Source organism: Chaetura pelagica, unplaced genomic scaffold, assembly GCF_000747805.2.
Source record: "Chaetura pelagica isolate M959 unplaced genomic scaffold, ChaPel_1.0 scaffold2, whole genome shotgun sequence".
NCBI classification, from domain to species: domain Eukaryota; kingdom Metazoa; phylum Chordata; class Aves; order Apodiformes; family Apodidae; genus Chaetura; species Chaetura pelagica.
In genome coordinates, this window is record NW_009952796.1 from 5,232,312 (window position 1) to 5,253,431 (window position 21,120).

The window sequence follows — 21,120 nt, forward strand, 5'->3', positions numbered from 1 at the left end:
TCGATATCAAAGCTTGACAAAACATGAGGAAACAGCAGAATAACTCGAGGCTGAGGGAGCTAAGTTTGGAATATGAAGCCCAGGAAACAAATATAAGCAAACAGAAAAATTATTTAACATGAGACAGATGCCACAACTAAAAATAAAAAATAAAAAATAAAATTAAAAATAGAAGAACACTGTAAGGTTGCTTTGGACAGGTGGCCAAGAAGGCCAACAGCATCAGCAATAGTGTGGCCAGCAGGAGTAGGGAAATGATTGTGCCCCTGCATCGGCAAGGCTGCACCTCGAGCATTGTGTTCAGTGCTGGGCCCCACAGGAAGGACATTTTGGTGCTGGAGCGTGTCCAGAGAAGAGCCACCAAGCTGGTGAAGGGTCCAGAGAACAAGTCATAGGAGGGGCTGAAGGAATTAGGCATGTTTAGTCTGGAGACGAGGAGGCTGAGGGGAGACCTCAATGCCCTCTACAACTACCTGAAGGGAGGTTGTAGGGAGGTGGGTGTTGGCACCTTCTCCCAAGTAAATAATGACAGGACAAGAAGAAATGGCCCGAAGTTGCAGCAGGAGAGGTGGTTGAGTCAACATTCTTGGATGTATTCAAGAATTGTAGATGTGGCACTTCAGGGAATGCTGTAATGGCTGAGGTTGTGGGCTTTGGGTTTTTTGTTTCGTTTTCATTTTTTTTGTGTTAATGGTTGGACTCTGATCTCAGAGGTCCTCCCAGCTATGACAATTCTGTGATTCTGTGACAGAAAATCAATGCAAGCAGCAAAAAAATATATGATTTATGCTTTAGTTATCTTTTGTTCTTTTATGTTCCAAGGAGATAATCCAAAATCCAATTATTTCAAAGGTCTTTCAAAGCACTTTACAGCAATGTTACCAGGTGCTAATTAGGGCATGTTTTAAGAGGCTGCTTCATCTCATATTGTCACAAGAATGTGGAACAGATTCATTGATCTGAAAAGGTTTGGACTTTTTAAGACACTGTAATTTTAAGTACAGAACAAGGTTAGTTATATAATTAAATAAGTAAGAACACATTATTTCATTACAAGAGAACTAAGGATGTCTGATTTATCTTCCTTCTGATTTTGGGGTCATTACCTGGCCTGTTTGTGGCTGCCATAATGAAAACTTGCTGTCGATTCACCAGACCATCCATCTCTGTGAGTAACTGGTTAACTACTCGAACACTGGCTCCTGACTTTAAATGGAGAAAATAATCAATAAAATTGACAAAACAATGAGACTGTGATTATTTCGAAGTAAAAGAATCAAAAGAACAACTAGCTCACCACCCTGAAATACTGTTCAAAGAAAAGTTTCTTTTTTGAACTTTTAATTTATCTCTATTTTGGATTTCTACTATCATACTCTCAGCTTGTTTCCACCCCAATTTCATGCTACCTACACACCCACCACACATTTTAACATTTGGCAAAACTTTTCTTTCCCACTGAAAAATCATGGACTTACTTAAATAAATACATATAAATATTTATACTAATTATTCTCCTGTCTATCTCAACAAGGACACCCAAAACCTCCCAATATTCAGCTTTTGGGAAAAAAAAACACCGCAGTATTTCTCCAAATATTTAAACAGAGCAGCTTTCCTTTCAACACACTAGCAGGCTGTGCCAAGAAATTAACTGCCCCGAAAACAGAAGTTTAATCCCAAATTTCATCCCAGGTGTAAGTAGCTCCTATTCCAAAACAACAGCAGCAACAAGTAAAAAATCAAGACAGAGAAAACTTCATGGGCAAAATAGCTCTGAGGTCTAATAATTTCCATCTTTTGCCTCAAGTATTTTCATAACCTAGTTCATGCTGTTCTAATCCATACATACTTTATGCAAGCATTACAGCTGCATACAGGTGTCACAATTTGGCCTTAAATTAAACACAGCATTAAGCAGGACCCCTTCATCTTTTCCTATGGCTCTAGACAGCCAAGCTAGAGGATATACACACATTTTCTGGATATTTTTTCTATATGCACATACTTAAAATAGTATTAAGCTTTATAAAACTTGACCGACATATTTTTTCCTCAAATATGAGAAAGCTATTGGAATTTTTTTCTTGGGAGATATCAAACAGTACCCTTCCAGGTACTTCTGTTGTTAATACAATGCCAGAAAAGGTGCAACTGAGATAATTTATTTATGGAAATATTTTAAGACAGACTTACTTCACGGTCAGACCTTCGAGGGCATAAAGCATCAACTTCATCAAAAAATATAACACAAGGGGCTGAATTCCTGGCACGCTGGAACACCTGGCGTACAGCACGTTCACTTTCTCCAACATACTAAAACAAATTACAAATCACAGCGACACAATATAAGATGAATGTTTGGCTTGGGAAAAAAAAAAAAAAGTCATCACAGTTTTAAACACTATTTGAGGTGCTTTGCAAGGGAGAAGTGCAACCTGCTAATCAGTTTACTTCTGATAGCAGTCTTTATTTCCTTACTGAGCAAGAAGGGAACTTCTTGCCACTAGTTCACTTCTGACAGTTTGCAGTACATTCAAATTTAAATAGGAATTCCTACTTTCTGTGGAATAAATCTAACTTGCCATCATTCTGTTAACGAGAATCAAGAAATACAGTCTTCATTAAGTACCCTGCTGTTTTTAAACTGTTTATAAACAAACCCAGTGAGCAATGTGAACATGATGAACTTCTGAAGTTTGTATAAACATTGCCTAAAGACAGGGGGCTAGCAGTACAGAACTTAAAAGTTAGCCAGTATTTCACTTTGAATGGTGAATTGCAGGGGCAGAGGTTGCTAACTTGTAAATGCAAATTCTTAATTTTTTCCAAACAAACATGTTTTGATACAATTTGTTGACTTAACACACTCTCTGATTCACAGCCAGACATTACTGCACAAGGAGACAGGGCTCCCCATTAACTTAGGAGGTTTATTCCTGCCTATCAGTACTTGAGGTACATGTAAAAAAATATTTATGGAAAGAATTATTGAACCCAGCATTTTAGTTTTAGCTTCCACATTTTTGAGGTCTTCTGAGATGGGGTCTGCAGCCATCTTGCTCATTTCAGCACATTCTCTTAAGTCTAAAATGGACAGAAGTTATAACACTTCTAAATCCAGTGCTTCAAAAACTCAGTCTACAGCACTTTTATCTGTTAACATTTAAAATATATAAAAATCACTTTGATTAACCAAAAAACCTCATTGCTTACCAAGGTTTCAGACTTTCATCAAGAAAATAAAATGACTAGCAAAACACATTTCCAAACCTGAAAGCTGAAAATTTTATTTTGCTGTTTTGCTGTTACTGATCAGCAATTGACCTCACTGTAGATTTGATTTTTTCCTGATCTACATAAAAGCAATGACTCATATAGTTAGTCATTTAGAAATGCTACTTCAGTCAAGAAGTCTCCATCTGCCAGATAATTTAAACCAAGAAATACACTCAAAACTAGCCAGATAGCTTTTTCCGTTTCCCATGAACAACTTCTCTGCTAAGAACTTTAAGCATAGGTTAAATTAGGCAACTTCAGTTGCACCACACTACTGTGAGTTGTGTCATTATCAGGAATTTTGCTTCCCCCACACTTGGGACAAGAATTCCATAAATTACAAAAGCACAATGATTAGTGCATACCATATTTAGTAGTTCAGGACCTTTCACAGATATGAAGTTCAGTCCAGACTCATTTGCTACGGCCTATAAAAAAGGGAAAGACAGAGGTATATATAAACCACACATTTTTCCTGTTTTTGTCCATTGAGCGATAAACAAACTGAAGGGAAGAACACAGTTATCAACTGTTTGTAAAATATAGAAAACACTACAAAGTATAATTATATGCAATTAAGTGTGGAAGGGGTGTGGGGAAATTAATTAGCAAGCTGTTCTCTCTCTTTAATGGGGCCATGTTTCAGACTCACACCCCACCTTCCTCCCCCTTATTAGCTGAAAAGACATATTCAACTACATAAGAATATTTGAAGGCAAAGACGAGTGACAACCTGGAAACTTGCATGATTACCTGCATTTATATGGGGAGGTCATAAGAACTGAAATGCTCAAGGAGAAGGAAAACAAAAGTATTTCCAGTAAGGTAAATATAACAAATAAAAATACATATATATAAGAGTGTAGGCTACTTCCAAATACCTAGTTAAGTTACAGTGAAATACTCCATAGAAGTGGTTATCTAGCAGAGTTACTTCCCACATTTGCTACCTTCTTAACCAGCTTCATTCCTTCAAGTTTTGCAGTAATTTCTTCTCAACTCAAGAAAAAAATGTAAATGTATGGCAAGAAAATCAAATAGCTTTAGCAGTTTCAAATTTAACTATCTGATGAGAAGTGGTGCAAAAGCCATTCTTCTGGCATCATCCAAACTCATGTAATTCCCACAAAAACACCTACAAGAAGATTCTCCAGTATTTTTAAGCATGTTTGGCAAATGTATTACCTTAGCTAACAGTGTTTTGCCACATCCAGGAGGCCCTGCAAGCAAGACACCAGCTGGAGTAGTCAGGCCCAAGGCTTTAAACTGCTCTGGGTTTTGCACAGGTGCCTATAAAAAAAAAAAAAATCATAGTTAACTGTGACAAAAAGCTAACACAAAACTTTTAATTTCAGTTACAGATGGAGGAAAAATAACTAATACAGAAGTTATTTATTCAAATTCTTTATAGGCTAAAAGACTAAACAGTCAATCTTGCACTGATAAGTACCCCAAAATGGGAGAAGTACATTATTCAGAGGCAAAAATTTTATTTACCTAAGTGCTCACCTTAAGGTATTAGTGTTAAGTATAGCTGTGACTGGCAGAGATTGCTAACCTTTCAGCTAAGTAGTCTCCAATTATTTGTGTGGCACTGCATAACTAAGGATATTGGTACAAAAATTTAAGAACACTTAAGATTCAGGAATCGTGAACATACTGAAAGCATGAATATAAGAAGTGAAATTTGAAACACATGCACCAGACTTGTAACAAATTTAAAAGCAAATTATTGAAATCTGACTATTTTAAACGAAGAGGTAAAATTTCTACTTTGGAGCGTGCTAGAACTTATGAGCATCACATTAGACCTTAAATAATAATTAAAAAACAAACAAGAACCATCTTCTTTCCTGTATAGGGAGAAATGCAAAAAACTATTTGACAGTAAGGCTAAGACATACCAATATTGCCATTGTCAGCTCCTCCCGAACATCCTCCAGGGCTCCAATATCTGCCCATGTCACATCAGGAACTGTGACAAAGCCTTCTCTCTTGGCAGAGGGTTGCACTGATGGCAGTGCAACAATAAAATCATTCATCTCAATGCACAGCTTCTGCAGCTGCTCCTCAGGCAAGGGGTCTTGTTTCTTCAGCAAATCCAGAAGTCTCTGCAATTCATCCTTAGGGTACACAAAAAGGGAGAGAAAAAGATTACGCACTGGATTCGATTTTAAGAGCCATTTTTAAGGGTTTTTTTAAAGCAATACTTTCTTCAGCTGTAATATTAATTACTCAGAAACAAATTATTATTTATAATACACATGAAGTATGTAAAATAAAAAAGTAACATTAATTATAAAAATGTTGCAGGAAAGCCCTGAGCTAACAGACTACAATCTTGATTTAGATACTACACCAACAGAACCAGCACATGCATTTTGTCTTTAAATTCTTCCTACTGCTTCTCCTACACCGATTAGGAGAAAGTTCTTTCCATACTGAAATTTCCAAAATGTGTATTAATTATGTGCACTAATTCTGTTTTTAATAAGAAACTGCTTTCAGGAGAAAGTGAACAGCTCTGCTCAACAGCACAATTTCATAAATTTGTTTTAACATTCAGTTACTTATAAACCTTTAAAACTCTCAACACACACTTTTAGAATATATATTTTTATTTATTACAATCTGATTTCACATCACAATCTCCTTTTCCCCATGCTGATTAAGCCTGGTTTTGTAACCAGATCCTGATAATGTTTGGGCAAACAGAATAGAGATACAGAGTAATGTTTTTCAGCACTGTCCCACCTTGCAAACCACAGTGCCCCAGGCAAATACACTCCTGTTTCCCCAGTCTATTCCTTATTGGGGAAACGACTTGAGAAAGCACTTAATCAAATAACTTTATACCTTCATAACATAAATAAATCCTAGTTCTAACAGAGAAAGGCAGTATCAAAGGAAATTTATACTGCACCACAAGGAAAACTAAACCAGATTTTCATCATAAAATAGAGGGAAGAAAAAAAAAAAAGTAAAAATTCTGTGAAGTTTCCACATTTTTACTACTGCAGTATATAGGGGAAGTGTCACTTCCTACTTGTTGCAACTAAAATAGCCTTACAACTGATTGCAAAGAAACAGAAGTGTTTATAGTGCCTTATACTCCTTTTAAGGCTTCCCTTGTCTTCTCAACAGAACCATTAAAAGAAACTGTGAAACAGACCACTGGGTTTGTTTACTTGAATTGTGTGAATGATTTTTAAAGATTTTGTATGTTTATTTTGCCATTATAAACACAATGTAATGGTTTTAATGACAATGCCCTGTATTAGACTATGTCAACCTCCTGCCAGCTATCAAAACATGATTCTGTTAGGATTAGACTTCCTCATTCTCAATAACGCCTTTGATCACAGCAATGTTGCTAAAAGCTGCAACTACCTGCCCCTCCTCCATTTCTTTTGGCTACATCAGGCCCCAGGAAACACTGGGAGGCAGGCAGTATGATTATGTTACTTCAATACAAAGGCTCACTGCAGCTTTTTACACTGATTTTTGTTGATTACAATAACCGTTTTCTTTGACAGTCCTTCTAAAATCAGAGGATTTAAAACCACTTTGTTTTACTTCTCCAGACAAATCTTTACATAACAAAAACACACATATGCTTCAAATTTTGAGAAGTAGGACCAAGAATTTCTATGTATAGATATTCTGGTTCATTGACCACAGTACGTGATTTGGGCCACAGAATAATTCTGGCACTGGAAATGCTCTTTCCTGCAACTGAGTTCCAGCTGCACCTCACATTAACAGCTTCTCTGCAGTTTGAGATGCGTTCCTAACTAAATTTTGCTACTGGATAGATAGCTCTTCCTCAAACTTGTTATAGGTAGTAAACATCACATGTGATTTACCCCAAGTAATCACATTACTTAGGGAAAAAGTGGACTGCATAAATACTTCTAGACTTTGGCTAACTGTAACTATGCCAGGTCAAGGAAGAGCCCAGGCACCATAATATGCAGCTTTCCAATACCTGAAGGAGGCCTGCAAGAAAGCTGAGGCAGGACTTTTTGCGTGGGCATGTAGCAAGAGGACAAGGGGCAATGATTTAAAACTTGAAGAGGGGAGATTTAGGAGGAAAATTGATATTAGGAGGAAATTCTTTGCTATGAGGGTAGTAAAGCACAGGAACAAGTTGCCCAGGGAGGTAATGGAAGCCCCATCCCTGGCAGTGTTCAAGGCCAGGTTGGATGGGGCTGTAAGCAACCTTACTGAGCAGGAGGTGTCCTTGCCCACGCAGGGGGCTTGGATCTAGATGATCTTTAAGGTTCCTTCCAACCCTAACCTTTCTGTGATACGATTTCTATGATAATAAATATTTCACTGAGGGCACTGCGAATAGCTTGGTAAGAACTCAGTGCAAGTCTGATATTCTTACAGTTCTCTGACAGTTGATACACTTTAGAAGAGACCTATAGCCACTATTTTATCCTCTGGTCTGCTACAAAACAAAACAACACAACACAAAACCAATGAAAAACCCAAGCAAAAAAACCACACCTTGTATAAAACATTAATACAATTTGTACAATGTGCAAGTTTTGGGAGCCACTTATTCAGAGCCATTATTTGGGTTGTTAGGAGTTAAACTTCTGCCCTCAGAGCTGCTATTTTTAATTATAAATTTAATATTACATTAGTCATAGATGTTCAAGGATTTATGAGCAACAACTTTCAGAACTATAACATTGGTCAATTCTTAAGATTATCAGAGGTACATGCTTCAAGGAATAAATACCTTAGAAGGAAGTTCTAGGTCTTTTGCACCCTCTTCCACCAGGATGTCTGCTCCTACTCCCATGTCTTCAGCTGTGTTTCCTCCAGCATGTGTATGTGTCCTTTTCTGCTTCTCAGCTTTTATCAGGACCCTGTTCATTGTGCACATAGCTGCCTCACGACAAAGTGCCATTAGATCAGCACCTACATAACCTGGAGTCAGCCGTGCTAAATGATGAAACTCAAAGGACTCTGGGAGCTTAAGTTTTCGACACAAAGTCTGAAGAATTCTAATCAGGTAGGGAGATAAAAAACAAGAAAATAAATATAAACTTTTAAAATGTTGATATGAAAATAAACAGCATTGATTTAAGGTCTCTTTCAGTCCACGTGAACTGAAGTAGTACAATGCAAAGAGGTTTCACTCATCTAAGAAGTAACCAACACTGAAACCCACAAAACTATGCTATGTATTTCCATTAAGTTCTTAAATAAAAACCAATAGCATCAACCAGGCAATGTAAATCAGTGGGTAAAAACTAGTTTTGGTGAATCTAAACATTATGGATTCTCAAAACTTAGTTTACACTTCAAAACTGATAAAGTAGATCTCAGAGTGAGCCTACAAAGTTATCCATTGAGATACTTCACCTTGTATTCCTAAAACCTTAGTTCACATTGTCTGTTCTATCCTACTTCTATCTTTTTATTGAAGAAAATCCATAACAAACTATTCTGCAAGGAGGAAATGAAATCTGACTGCATAAGTTCTGTCTTTTAATCTTCAGTATCTTTCTCCTGCCACTGTCAGTGGAACATAACTGCCAATCTCTCTTGCATCTCCACTAAAATTTCCAAAAGGCAACACACATCTTATGTGTACACATCATGTGTAACCTCATTCTCAACTCAAAAGCTAAAATTATACCTACCTATGCAGTTCCACCACAAATAAAAAACAGCTCCATGAAACCGACAGTGAGGTGCTATGCTTCATGCTTTTTGTTTAATGGGAGTTTTTTCACTCCATATCAAGGCTGAAGCTTTAAAAACCCATTTCAAGGCCCACCAAGATTTCCTGCTGTTCTTCTCTAAGCCAAGGACAACTGAAAACTACACAAATAGTACAAAAAATAAAAAAATACTAAAGCCAATGTCACCGCCCAAACACTGGCACTAAAGAACTCTGAGCGTAAGGATCAAATCAACAGCAAAACATCACACACATCATTGGGAAAATATTTTTAAAAGGCAGCACAAGCCAAAGAAATGAAGATCATTAATATGTTTTCTAGTTCCAATGAAAATTATTTAAAATTATTTCCAGATCAAGTAATGCAACTACAGAAAAGTTATTAAAGGAATGAGTTCTTAAACTATACAAAACTCTGAATTATAATACATTTCAGCTGTTTGCCTCCCCCACTATCACATTCTGTCACCTCTCATTTAGATTTAGATGGTACTAGCTTGGTTCTCAAGAATTTTTCAACCTGCCAGGCAACATCTGTACTTAATCAAGTGACTCAAAGTGTAAAAATAGGTCATTCTGAATTTTGTTCTGTATATAATAGTTTCCTTCATGTGCTTCATACATGCACATGAAAATGCTGCAAGCAAAGCAAGATCTTCAGGTACACCTGCTTGTACTGCTCCACCCCTGAACCACAGCTAAGCAGGTCAAATCATGCCTTCAGCAAGCCTGAGTTACTACATGGTAAATCAGCATCCTGTAAGGACTTCTGTTTCTATTTGACCCTTTTATTTAAAAAATAGAGGAACAAATTCCCCAACAAACCCCACCCCAAAATAAAACAAAACAGGACAGGAGAGGGGAGAAGGGCAGGAGTGGATGATTTCAAAATGGAAATAAAACCAGCAGTTCCTGTAAGCCTCTATCTCCAGGAACACACATACATATAAACAATTGCACAAAACAATAATGTGAATGAATGTGACTACACTTGAACTTGTGAACAATCTCTACACACTATGGTGGCTTTCCCACTTGCAATTCCTATCCTTTGAAACAGTGCTATTTCTGGAAATACTGTATTTTTAATATGAACCTAAGAAATATCATAGGATCAGAACACTCATCAGTCAACTCTTTAGTTCTACCTCTAATCACATGTGTTTCCCAACAACCAAGAGAAACATAATTATTATAGGGCTGTAGATCTAGAGGAAGAAAAAAAAAAAGTGGAGGGATGGCCAGATGATGGGCAAGGGGAAAGAGGGGAAAAAATGGTCAGTAGTGCGAACAAGGCAAAGTGAGCAATACTGCAGGCAGAATAGTTTGCCTTTGCAACCTAGGAATAAGATTAGTTGAGCTTGAAGGAACTTATCCTTTAACCTTTCCTTCCTCTAACAGGATAAGCCACAGCTGTTTTCATACTTCCCATCCTGTGTTTTCTGCTGTTCTGAAAATGAGCAGCAGCTCCTTTTTAATTAAAAAAAAATAAAAATAAAATAAAATACCGAAAAATGTGTTGTTGTCGTTGTGTTTTGTTCATTTTTTTGTGTTTTTTTTTAGTGGGGGATTTTTTGTTTGTTTGTCAGGCTTGTTTGGTTTTAGTTTGTTTTGTTTAATATAGTCTGATGGTTACAGATCTTTGGAGTAAAAAGGGCCAGTTACAGTTACATCCAAAACAGGATGACTGCAGCTCAGCTTAATGCCTGGAGTGGTATAATTCCTCGAGGAACCGAATGAAGAATCTCGGCCTGTTGCTTAATGTATGTGTTTGAGAGGACTAACAAATGGGCTATGCTTAATTTGTTCCTAATTTAATAGTTGCATAGGGAGTACAAAACACAGAATGTCAAATTCCTGAACAACAGAAAAGATATATTTAATGCCATCATTTATACTGTTAAGGCACTTGAAAACTCATTATCACAATGCTAAAACTAGATTTGCACACCAGAAAGAAAACCACTGCAAATGCAGACAGCTTCCACAACAAAGAGTAGATGCACACTTAATGCCTACTGCACTTTTCAGTTTGTGCTCCTATGTAGGTGTGTACAGGCACAGGTAAGACTAAACACACAATATACACATTAAGGGAAAGTACTGTTAATTTCCACATTATTTCCTTATTTATTATTCAAAAAGAACCTTATGCTTTATAACACATACTTTTCTCTTGCTGCTTCATCTGGGATCCCAACACAAATTTCTCGATCAAACCTCCCAGCTCGCCTCAGAGCAGGGTCCAGAGAGTCAGGCCTGTTAGTTGCTCCAATAACAAGAACCTGGGTAGTGGCAGCCACGTTATTCAAGTCTGAAGGAAGGAAGGAAGGAAGGAAGTTAGTCATCATACTGACTATCTCAACTTTGTTCTGGTATCTGTGACTCCTTCTGCAGCACGCAGTAATACTAAGAACAGCAGAGAAACTAACCAACAGTCGTATTAAACTGCTGTTCATCCTTATTTCTACTACCTAGAATTTACTTTTTGCACAATCAAGAAGAAATAAGCATTTGAAATTACATTGGACACATATTACCCTTATATCTGCTTAAACAATAGACAGGCTTATATAACGGTGTACAGACCACTGCAAAAATAATGCAATAACACACCCTCAAATTTATGAGAATATTCCCAAGAGCCTCCAGGTAAACTATGCCAAAATAGGAAAAATTGGTACCGCTATCTCCACTAACGTAACCATGAGCCATTACTGAAGGAAAGGAGAGAGTGAGCCTGACAATTAGAAAGTTCAGCTTAGTACAGTTGTTCCTGAAACTAACCATCCATACAAGTTAGGAACTGAGCCACAATTCTCCGCTCCATGTCCTTCGATGCAACTTCTCTTTTCGGGGTGATTGCATCAATCTCATCAATGAAAAGGACACATGGGGCACAAGACTAGGAACAAGAAATATTAATAACTACAAAAGTACATAGACATAGCATATCACAAGAAGAATAATTTTTTTCAGCTTTTCTGTTCTATAATTATTACCCTAAGTCTGCTGCACAATCATCCTGTCCCAGAACAATTTTGTTGTTCTTACTGACTACCTGGAGAGCCACCAGACTATGAAACTGTGCTGAGATTATGAAATAATTAAAGCATGAGATTCAAAATATCTCTCTATATTGTTTAAAATTTAAACATATATCTACGTTGCTTTATGTTTTCCATAAATATTCCATTGCTTAATTAAAAAAAAAAACAACCAAAAAACAACAAACCCAAAAGAATCAGACAAAAATGGTCTGATTTTGTTTCGTTTTGTTAGTAATATTACAGCTGTGGAATTTCAAGAGCTAGTTTTACTGCCACAAGCAATGAAACAAAAGGAGCCACAGGTAGTAATGAAAAATTATCTGCCAACTTCAAGATTGCTACACAGCCTGACTGCATTCCAAGAGAAAAACGAGCAACTCCTACAAGTGTTCTAGAATTCCATGTACTTCATGTTCATAAAAAAGCTAACACTAATATAGGATAATAACTACTGTAATTAATAGAAAATAATAATGCTTAACTGACATAAGATTATTAATATTCTCAAAAGGCTTTAGTGGTACAAAGGAATACTTAAAGAAGACAGTAGAATAGTCTTCAAAAAAAATAGCAGACTCACATTTTTAAAGTCTTTTAACACCATGCACTGTTACAAGGCAGCAACTGCGCCATCTAGTTGTCATTTAATTTTTTAGAGGAAAAGAATGCAACTAAGCCATAAACATTCTACAGTATATGTATGATAAAACCATGTCTTTTTTCCCTGCACAAGAATTGGTACAACAACTACCTACTTATGTGAATGGGAGAGAGTATAAGAAAGGCAACAGATTTTATTTTTAAACATGCTCTATGCAATATATTTAATTTCTTTAAAAATTATGTTTATAGCAACCTCCCGTCCATCACCATACATACAAAAGGTAAGTAATTTCTAAAAAAAATCTGATCATTTATTTAATTTTATTATGAACAACACCTTAACAAGCCTCTCTAAAAATTAAAATGCAGTATGAACTGGAAACATAACAATCTAACAGCTTCACAATCAATATTTTTGCCCTGTTTAGCATTCTGTTTAACAGGAATGTATTCTATCCACCTACATACAGTTGTGGGGGAGAGTAGGAAAATGGAATGAAGTTGGAAAACCAGAACATTCTCAGAGGTCAGGAATAGAAAATTGTCCTAATTAAATAAAACATTAGCCACATCCTAAAAAAAGAAAAAAATAATCTGCATTTGATTAAATTAAAAGGTATCTCAACCTGTCTTGTTCTCTTTGCTTCTTAGTAAATCTGGAAGTTGCACCAAAAAAATAAAACTTCCACCTGTGCCCTGACTCCTGCTCATATGCTATTTGTCCCAAATTTCTTTATACCAAAACACCCAAAGTCTTAAGCCTCTTACATTCACTGAAATTCCATGCTATACAAAAGCAGCAAAAATCTTTGTACCAAAAACCCACAGAAAACTGCTCTTACGTATTTTTTGTTTTTATATATCAAGACAAGCAGCTCCAAATAGGTAAACAATTTGTTGCTTCCTTTGCATTGCTATGATGAAGTATCTTTTGTCAAGATTTTGGAACAGAAGAGTATCAGGATTCACTCACTAATATTCACTCAAATTCAAACCTCTGCAACAAAGTATGAATCTTAACAAAGAAAAGCACAAGCAATTCACAATGTTATTTCCCATGGGCATCTCACCACAGCCTGCTCAAACAGTTCTCTCAGTTTCTGCTCAGATTCCCCTGACACTCCAGACACCATCTCTGTGGCTGCCACCTTTAGCATTGGGAGCTCAAGCTCCTGAAAGAGACAAGGAACATTGCATGATGCATTCAGAGGTTAGAAATGTTTGCTGTCCTAGAGGATAAACATTTTCCAGTAAGACACCTTTTACACCCAAAGATTAAGATTTAGTCTTGATTACATAAAGAGCTTTTAAAAAAAGGTTAGTAGCATTCTCCAACTTAAAATGCATCTGAGACATTTGACCGAGTAGACAGAAATGGATTTAAAAAAAACAAACAGGTTTCTCTAATTCAGTTGGAGAATGACTGGACTATCAAACAGCTTTGCACCTTGGTCCCCAACTCAATCCTTCTCAACACATACAGTTCAGTTCATGCTTGGGCTCTCTTCTTGAGAAAATTGTCTATTCCCACCTGTAACAAAGTATTGCTTAGCAGTGTGGAAGAGATCTTGCTCTGGAAGGATCTGAGCAGGACTGTACAATAAGCTCACACTCAAGGTTTTCTGCTATTAAAAATAATTAAATGCAATTGTATCTTTGATAGACTGTAGCACAGTAGTGCTACCTGTAGGTGCAACCTATTTCAAACTCTTGCAACTACATGTAAGAAAAAACAATCCTAATTTATAAAAATTACAGCCACCAGAGTCACTACTGCAGGCTTGGAGGATATAATTTGCCTTAAATAGCACTACTGAGAATCTCTTATTTAAGAAAAAATATTTAAGAAGTAGTTATTAAATTTACTTCATCTCTGAAGATTTTTCACTTGTGTCATGTTTCTCTCTAGATATAATTCAGAAGAAGAAGAAACTAAATGTAAAGCCATCTCACCCCAGCAATTGCCTGTGCAAGTAGTGTCTTTCCACATCCTGGTGGTCCATGTAAAAGAAAACCACGAGGTGGAACCACACCTAAGTGGTTATAGACTTCTGGATGACGGACATGAATGAGCATCTTGCAGATTTCCTGTTAAGGACAAGACGGACCTCAATTTAAACTGAAGAAATTAGTATTATAGATTGCTAATATTATAGACAGGCCAAAATAAAGAAAGTTCTGATTATTCATGTAATTTCAGTGACTGCTTTTAAAACGATTAATCAAAGGAAAAAAACAAACTGCATTGCTGTTGGTATGAGCAGCTATTCTCAGTACTGCAGATGAATTATGCCAGCTTTTTTCTTTTCATTTTTCATGTGACATTTTATTCCATACATTCTGCACCCCATCAATAAAATTTTAACTGACCTTTAAAGTTTCATCATTGCCTCCTATATCTTTGAACTTCACTGAAGGGTGGTAAAGATCTGGTTGCTTACTTCTAACTGTTAAGAAGGAAAAGTCATACAAATTTAGACATGGCGTAATAGCTGCTAACTCCAAATAAGAAAGTACTCATCCTAAACAATTAACGAAGTACAAAGAGTAGTAGTACTTTTTGGTAGATATATGACTGGAATATTTTTTCTGTACAACATTAAGGTTAAACATCTTAACAAAATGCTTGAAGACAAGAAGAGTGTTTTCTGAAGTGAAACAGATTCTGTGGTCAAATACCATCTCTTTATTTGGAACAGCATACCAAAAATACCTTCTCACCTTTCTCTTTAAGTAAGATGGAATTAATTTCTTCATCTACATTTGGAAATTCTTCTTTTTTTCTTTTTGCTCTCTTACCCTTTGTCTTCTTTCTTTCACTCTCCAAGACAGAAATTTCTGTTGATTTCTAGGACATAAAACCAGAATTATATACACAAAACCTTCCAAGTCAGCGAATATCTGCAAACACTTAAAAGAACCAAGTGTGTGTCTATGATGCTTAACTTATATATATCATATGAATAAAATCAAGCAAGGAAGGAATTTAACCCCTTATTTTTGTTAAAAAATCCTTTTTTAATTTAGGATTTACCTTTTTTTAAAAAAGGGTGTAATTACCCCATTTGATTTCTGTAATCAAAAAGGTAGATGTAAATGTAGTTCTTTCTTGACATAAAAAAGAGCATCCTGCCAAAACATCTGGTCAGCCAAACAACAAAAATGTTACCTCCATATATAAATGGAAAGCTTTCCCAGCTAAACAGTTGGTTTTTCTAGATAAGAGAGAAAAACACTGGAGGGAAAGGAAGGAATCACTAAGTAAGCAGCAATATGTCTGGACAGGGAGCAGGACCTATTTTTAACTGCTTTATAAATCAATGCCATTTCCTTTCAACTTCTCCAACTCTTGTTCATCAAAAAAACTTCAGCTTTCCCTAGGCTCACTAAGGCTTAACCACTGGCTAAGGGAGACCACATGCTACGGCTACAGCAAGCCACATGCTTCCTGACCAGTTAGGTTGGTCACTGGCAAAGGGAATAAATAACAAGTAAGTTCCACTTACCTTTTTCTCAGTACAGGAACTAATCTGTGTTTCCTTAATACTGAGCACTACATTTGCCTCAAAAAATGTGGAGGCATTTAATAATTTTCTGACCTTTTACCTCCCACACAAACATCCTTGAAAAGGGCCAAAGGGTTCAAAACTTCTTTCTGACATGGCAAAACAATGAGGTAAGCCCTTTCATCTTCTGAAACCAACCTAAAAACAAGTACTCTGCTGGGCTTAAGCCAGTCTTTCCTTTCTATTTAAAACATTCACTACTACAGCACTCAATGTTTGCAATAAAAATATTTTTTAAATCCACCCAGACAGTCCTTTTGGTCTTAGTGTCACCTTTCAGAAGCCTGTCAAATTACACAGGAAATTACACATTCTTGCTATTTAAATCACATTGGGCATGTAAAACACAATACCTCAGAAATCACTTTATTTTCATTTCTTTCTCCATCCTCTGAAAGGTCAGTGAAAAAGTCTTTTCCACATGGAGTTTTATCAATGAACCAGCCCCCTTCAGAGATGCGTGTTTCTACTCGCGTTCCTGGTAAGATGGTGCTTGTTTGAGGTGTTGCTTGCACAGGAGGGGGCGTTTCCATTGCTTCATTTTTTGGAGTGGTTGGAAGAGAATCGGGATTTCCTTTCTTGTATAAGCTCAGCAGGGAACTGTTCATGTGATTTGTAGACTGCAGATTTATGTATTTTAAAAGAAAGGTTATAACTTGGATTATTTATATTAAGAAGCCAATAAAAACTATTTCATAAACGTCATTTAACATTATTCTCTGCTGGATAAAGTAAACATGCATCTTCCAACCCATTCCACTGCAAATCAAATGACTGCATACAAAACTACATCTGCTGCTTGAAGAGGCAACAGCCTTTTCAGTTTACCCTGAAATGACCCCTGTTAACTGACAGTCACCTTTTAGTAATAGCCAGATACGTCAGTTCCTTTAATAATTTCATTTACTTGATAGCCAAGTCTTTTGGGCCACCAGTGTGCTTCCCTTAAGTGATTCCCCACCACAGAATCTTCTGTTTTCTTCAGAAAATAGGCTCTTTTTAGCTCTACAGATTCTCAGTTGGAATTGCCAGCAGTGACTATACCTCATCTTCCTCTTCCCTTTTAGACTGTCCAAGTGCATTGCAATCTCCCAACACAGAATCTCACTTTTTGCAAACAAAACAATCACAATAAAATACAACTTACTAGGTCTTCTGCATGATCATCATAATCAGAGTCATCTGTGGCACTTCCTGAAGTTCTTTACATGGAAGGAAGAAAAAAGCTATTAATGTATCAGAGCAGAACTGCAAGTGATACACCCACAAGACAGAACAAATACAATTTCCACAACATGGCTTCCCACAATGAAAACATGTAGCCTAACACTGGAGAAAAACTTCTGACTAGCTTCCTCTAAATGTACTGCTATGAGGATTTAAAACATGTGTCCTTTTCAAGTCTATGATGAGCTGGATAAACCTGCCAACAGGGTTGAAAGACAGTCCTAAAAAACTGATGTAGGATCAACCTGATCTAGTTAATCAAGAGACCACATAATCAGCAATGCTGGCACAAGAGAAGTGGTAGCAAATCACTGCTGCACTAGAGTAGTCCTCCTTCTGATTGCAATGTCGTAATTTACCATTTGACCTTTAACATCCACCACAAGTTAGAGAAACCAGAATGGTCCATGAGACTAAGCACAGGGTTAGGAATTAGGAAATCTTAATTCCTGTCTCATATCCAGCAGTGATTTACTCTGAATAGTAGTCTTGTAGTCTTTGTCTCTTAGATTTAGGTAGTATCTCTCACACCCAAGGAAGATTAAGAAAGCAAATAAACTGAATGACATAAGGGCTGGATTCCTTATGTGGAAAACTATCAAGGAAGCCCCAAGGATATCCACTAGTTCAGGGCTGTAGATGTCCCATAGCAGAGAAATCAGTATTAGCTCTAGTATCTACTTGTCCTCAGAGAAAAAAATGCTTCCATTATCTTCAGGTAACTTCAGAAGACAAGCCTATGGGAAATTAAGAATCTATGTAACCCTGAAACTACAAAAATGTAATAATATGAAGACGGAAAACTTTAGAGAAATGTTAATACTATTTAAGTAATCTAATGGAAAAAAAATATAAATCTTCTTACTCATTTTTATCTTGTCTTGCTCTTTTTGACACATGTTCAGCTTCTAAAGCTAAATCTTCATGTTCTTTTTCATTACTGATTATTCCAAACACTGAAAAAGTTGAAACATCTTGAGAAAACAGTCAAAGCATAATCAAAGATTTTGGCATCTTGGACATAATACTAACAGAACTACCTTTTTCAACTTGTATTCTAAAAGCATTCCTTTTTCTTCGTCCATATTCTGCACTGAAAAAAGAAACACCAAAACAAAATAAAGAGGTTACACCAACTGCTTTCTCCCCGCAACATATTGTCATTCACAGCAGAAAAAAATACATCATAAGTTGATGCCAAATCTTCTACACAAGTTCTTATTAAAACCCGACTATGTGAAAACACGACTATTTTTTCTTAAGCCTGGAACAGCTCAAACACTAGGATGAAACCAGACCACTAAACTATAGTAGTTCCTAGTGGGATGGTTAGTAAAAATTACTGAGGCCTTCTTTAGTGACAGATATAGAGAAGCAGCAAGGTACACACGGACACACTGGATTTTATTTAACAACACTAACAATTTTTAAAATGTCAATTCAACCAACAACATACAGGCATAGGACTATAGTCTATAAAGCGCAGTCCAGAAAAGAATAACTGTGATAATAAATAATGGTCAATATTAGAATATCTGATTCAATTAATAACCTTAAGTGCAAACAAAAATCATCAGCCTTCTGCCTTCACTTACTGAGGTTATATTTTATTTATTTGTTTTAACAGAGTAGCCGACAGAGGAAAAACAAAACAAAAACCCCAGACCTGTAAGCATCCTAAGCAAGAGGTTTGGCTCCCTTTCTCTAACAGGGCACAAATAAATAGACTGTGCAAACATAAATGAATATACTTCACATTAATTAACTCACACCCACCAATGATCTGCTGAAAAGCAACATTTCTCCCCACCCAGAAAAGCCTAATAGCCTAAAAATAATTTAGCAAGACTGACTGTCCTGCTGAGCAACTGAGCATAAGTCAGTGTCTTGCTGAATCATGCAGCTCCCCCATCTGCCTGCACTGAAGTGCTACCTTCCCTGATTTTAAACTCAATGGGGTTAGGACCAAGGTGCTGTAATGCATCTGTAGCTGTTTAACTTTTTAAAAAAACACAACATCCCCTCAAAAAACCCCACAAACCACAACTAGATCTTGCAACGCCAATACATTAATAAAATATAAGTTACTAGACATACTGGCAGAGTAAAACACTGGAGTTGCAACGGCCTTAATGTTTCAATCAACCTCAACAACTGGTAATTAGTTAACATGAAGAAAATTAAAATTGTAATAAAAAATGGAAAAAGTCAAAATAACAAAATAATACATTCAATTTTTTGAACATAGAACATTATAATACTCATCTTTGCTCACCTGTAGGCTTTCTGCAAATCAGATGCTAGAATTCTAATGTCAACATACTGGCCACACTTCCTACTTGCAAGATACTGAAATGAGGAAGCAAATAAATCGACAAATAGAATCTTTGTAAATCACTTCACCAGAACAGCTAGAGATCAAATATGTCTATTTCAAACTTTACTCTTCTTAGAAGTCAAAGTGAAAATCTGAAACAGCTTTGAACTGCCTTGGAGCACATGAGGCAGTGTTTCCCAGTGAACTGGGAAATACCTACTAAGTCACAGACAACTAGTTAGTATGTTTCCTGGGGAAAAGCAGCATGCTGCAGTTTGGTCCTTTGGTGACTTCTGCTTGTGCAACTCCATCCTTTCTATTTAGTAAGAAAAATGACTTTGAATCCACACTACCTTATTGTCAATCCTTCTAAGCTTCTTGGATTCTCTCAGCTAACCTCGTTTTGTTTTAGATCTCCTAACTTAAAATAAAACAATCTACATCAACTGGTATGGATACAGTCACAGTAAGAACTTTAATTGTCCTAGGATGTTTCAAAGAACACTAAAAAAAGTATATAAACAAAAGCAAATTCTATCAAGCCTCTTTCTTTTTTTTATTCTCAAAATAGCTGATCCAACACATTTTCTAACTACAGTTATCAAAGTGTGAGAAAATGTACAAAATTCCAGGTACAACGGTGCTGTATTTGCCTTCTTACTCCACTCTCCCGATTAGGAGTAGATTCCTTCTTAAAAAAAAAAAAGGAAAATGAGACAGAGGCTCTCCCTAAGGGATATGGTTATCACAAATACCAGCAGGGAGAATTTCAAGATCTCATTTAAATTAGTACCTCTATTGAAAACAGTCATATCACTCCGAAATTGCATAGAGAGTTATTTTTTTTCATTTCACACTTCACACCACCCACAGGCAGCTACTGACCTGCAGGCAACATCAGGCCCACCATAACTTCAGCTGGCTCTTTCATTTCAGAGTGGCCGAGACATAGTTACTCGCAAAGGAAAATAAAACAACTGCCTCAAGCAGCCGCTCGGATTTTCAGGAATTTAAAGCGAAGTTTACGCTGAAAAACAGCGTTTGTGTGAAGCCTCCCTAAACACTCAGGAGATACCACAGAGCCACCTGAAAGCTCTTCCCTCTGCACACGTGTGTGATGGGGGTCACCACGTTAGGCCCCTGTTTAACACCACACACACACGTTTATACACGTGAGCGCTTCCAACTTGCCTGTATCGACCCCGGGCGGGTTTGTTTCGCTTTTTTTCCTATTCGTCCCACGCTTGAGAAAGCGGGCACGTTCGGAACACACAAACCAACAGCACCCAGGCCCCACGAGCTCGGTCGGGGTCCCGGCTTCCCCCCCACCGGGGCTGCCCGGACCCCCTCCCGTCCCTCCCTCCCTCCCTCCTT

General features: G+C 36.9%; 1 protein-coding gene across 1 annotated transcript in view; it reads right to left on the reverse strand.

Moving 5' to 3' along the window:
- The window catches only part of NVL (nuclear VCP-like), a 32,699-nt gene extending 12,927 nt beyond the window's left edge, over positions 1–19,772 (reverse strand). Inside the window, exons 1-17 of the mRNA XM_009994765.1 lie at positions 19,705–19,772; positions 18,470–18,522; positions 18,295–18,385; positions 17,350–17,404; positions 16,556–16,822; positions 15,358–15,484; positions 15,007–15,083; positions 14,590–14,724; positions 13,707–13,808; positions 11,771–11,888; positions 11,153–11,297; positions 8,033–8,300; positions 5,184–5,402; positions 4,465–4,569; positions 3,645–3,707; positions 2,197–2,316; positions 1,107–1,206 (exon numbers count right to left, since the gene is read on the reverse strand). Of these exons, the coding sequence (XP_009993067.1) occupies positions 1,107–1,206; positions 2,197–2,316; positions 3,645–3,707; positions 4,465–4,569; positions 5,184–5,402; positions 8,033–8,300; positions 11,153–11,297; positions 11,771–11,888; positions 13,707–13,808; positions 14,590–14,724; positions 15,007–15,083; positions 15,358–15,484; positions 16,556–16,810 (1,834 nt within the window). The 5' untranslated portion in view covers positions 16,811–16,822; positions 17,350–17,404; positions 18,295–18,385; positions 18,470–18,522; positions 19,705–19,772. The remainder of the gene's footprint in view (positions 1–1,106; positions 1,207–2,196; positions 2,317–3,644; positions 3,708–4,464; positions 4,570–5,183; positions 5,403–8,032; positions 8,301–11,152; positions 11,298–11,770; positions 11,889–13,706; positions 13,809–14,589; positions 14,725–15,006; positions 15,084–15,357; positions 15,485–16,555; positions 16,823–17,349; positions 17,405–18,294; positions 18,386–18,469; positions 18,523–19,704) is intronic.
- Positions 19,773–21,120: the final 1,348 nt, after the last annotated feature.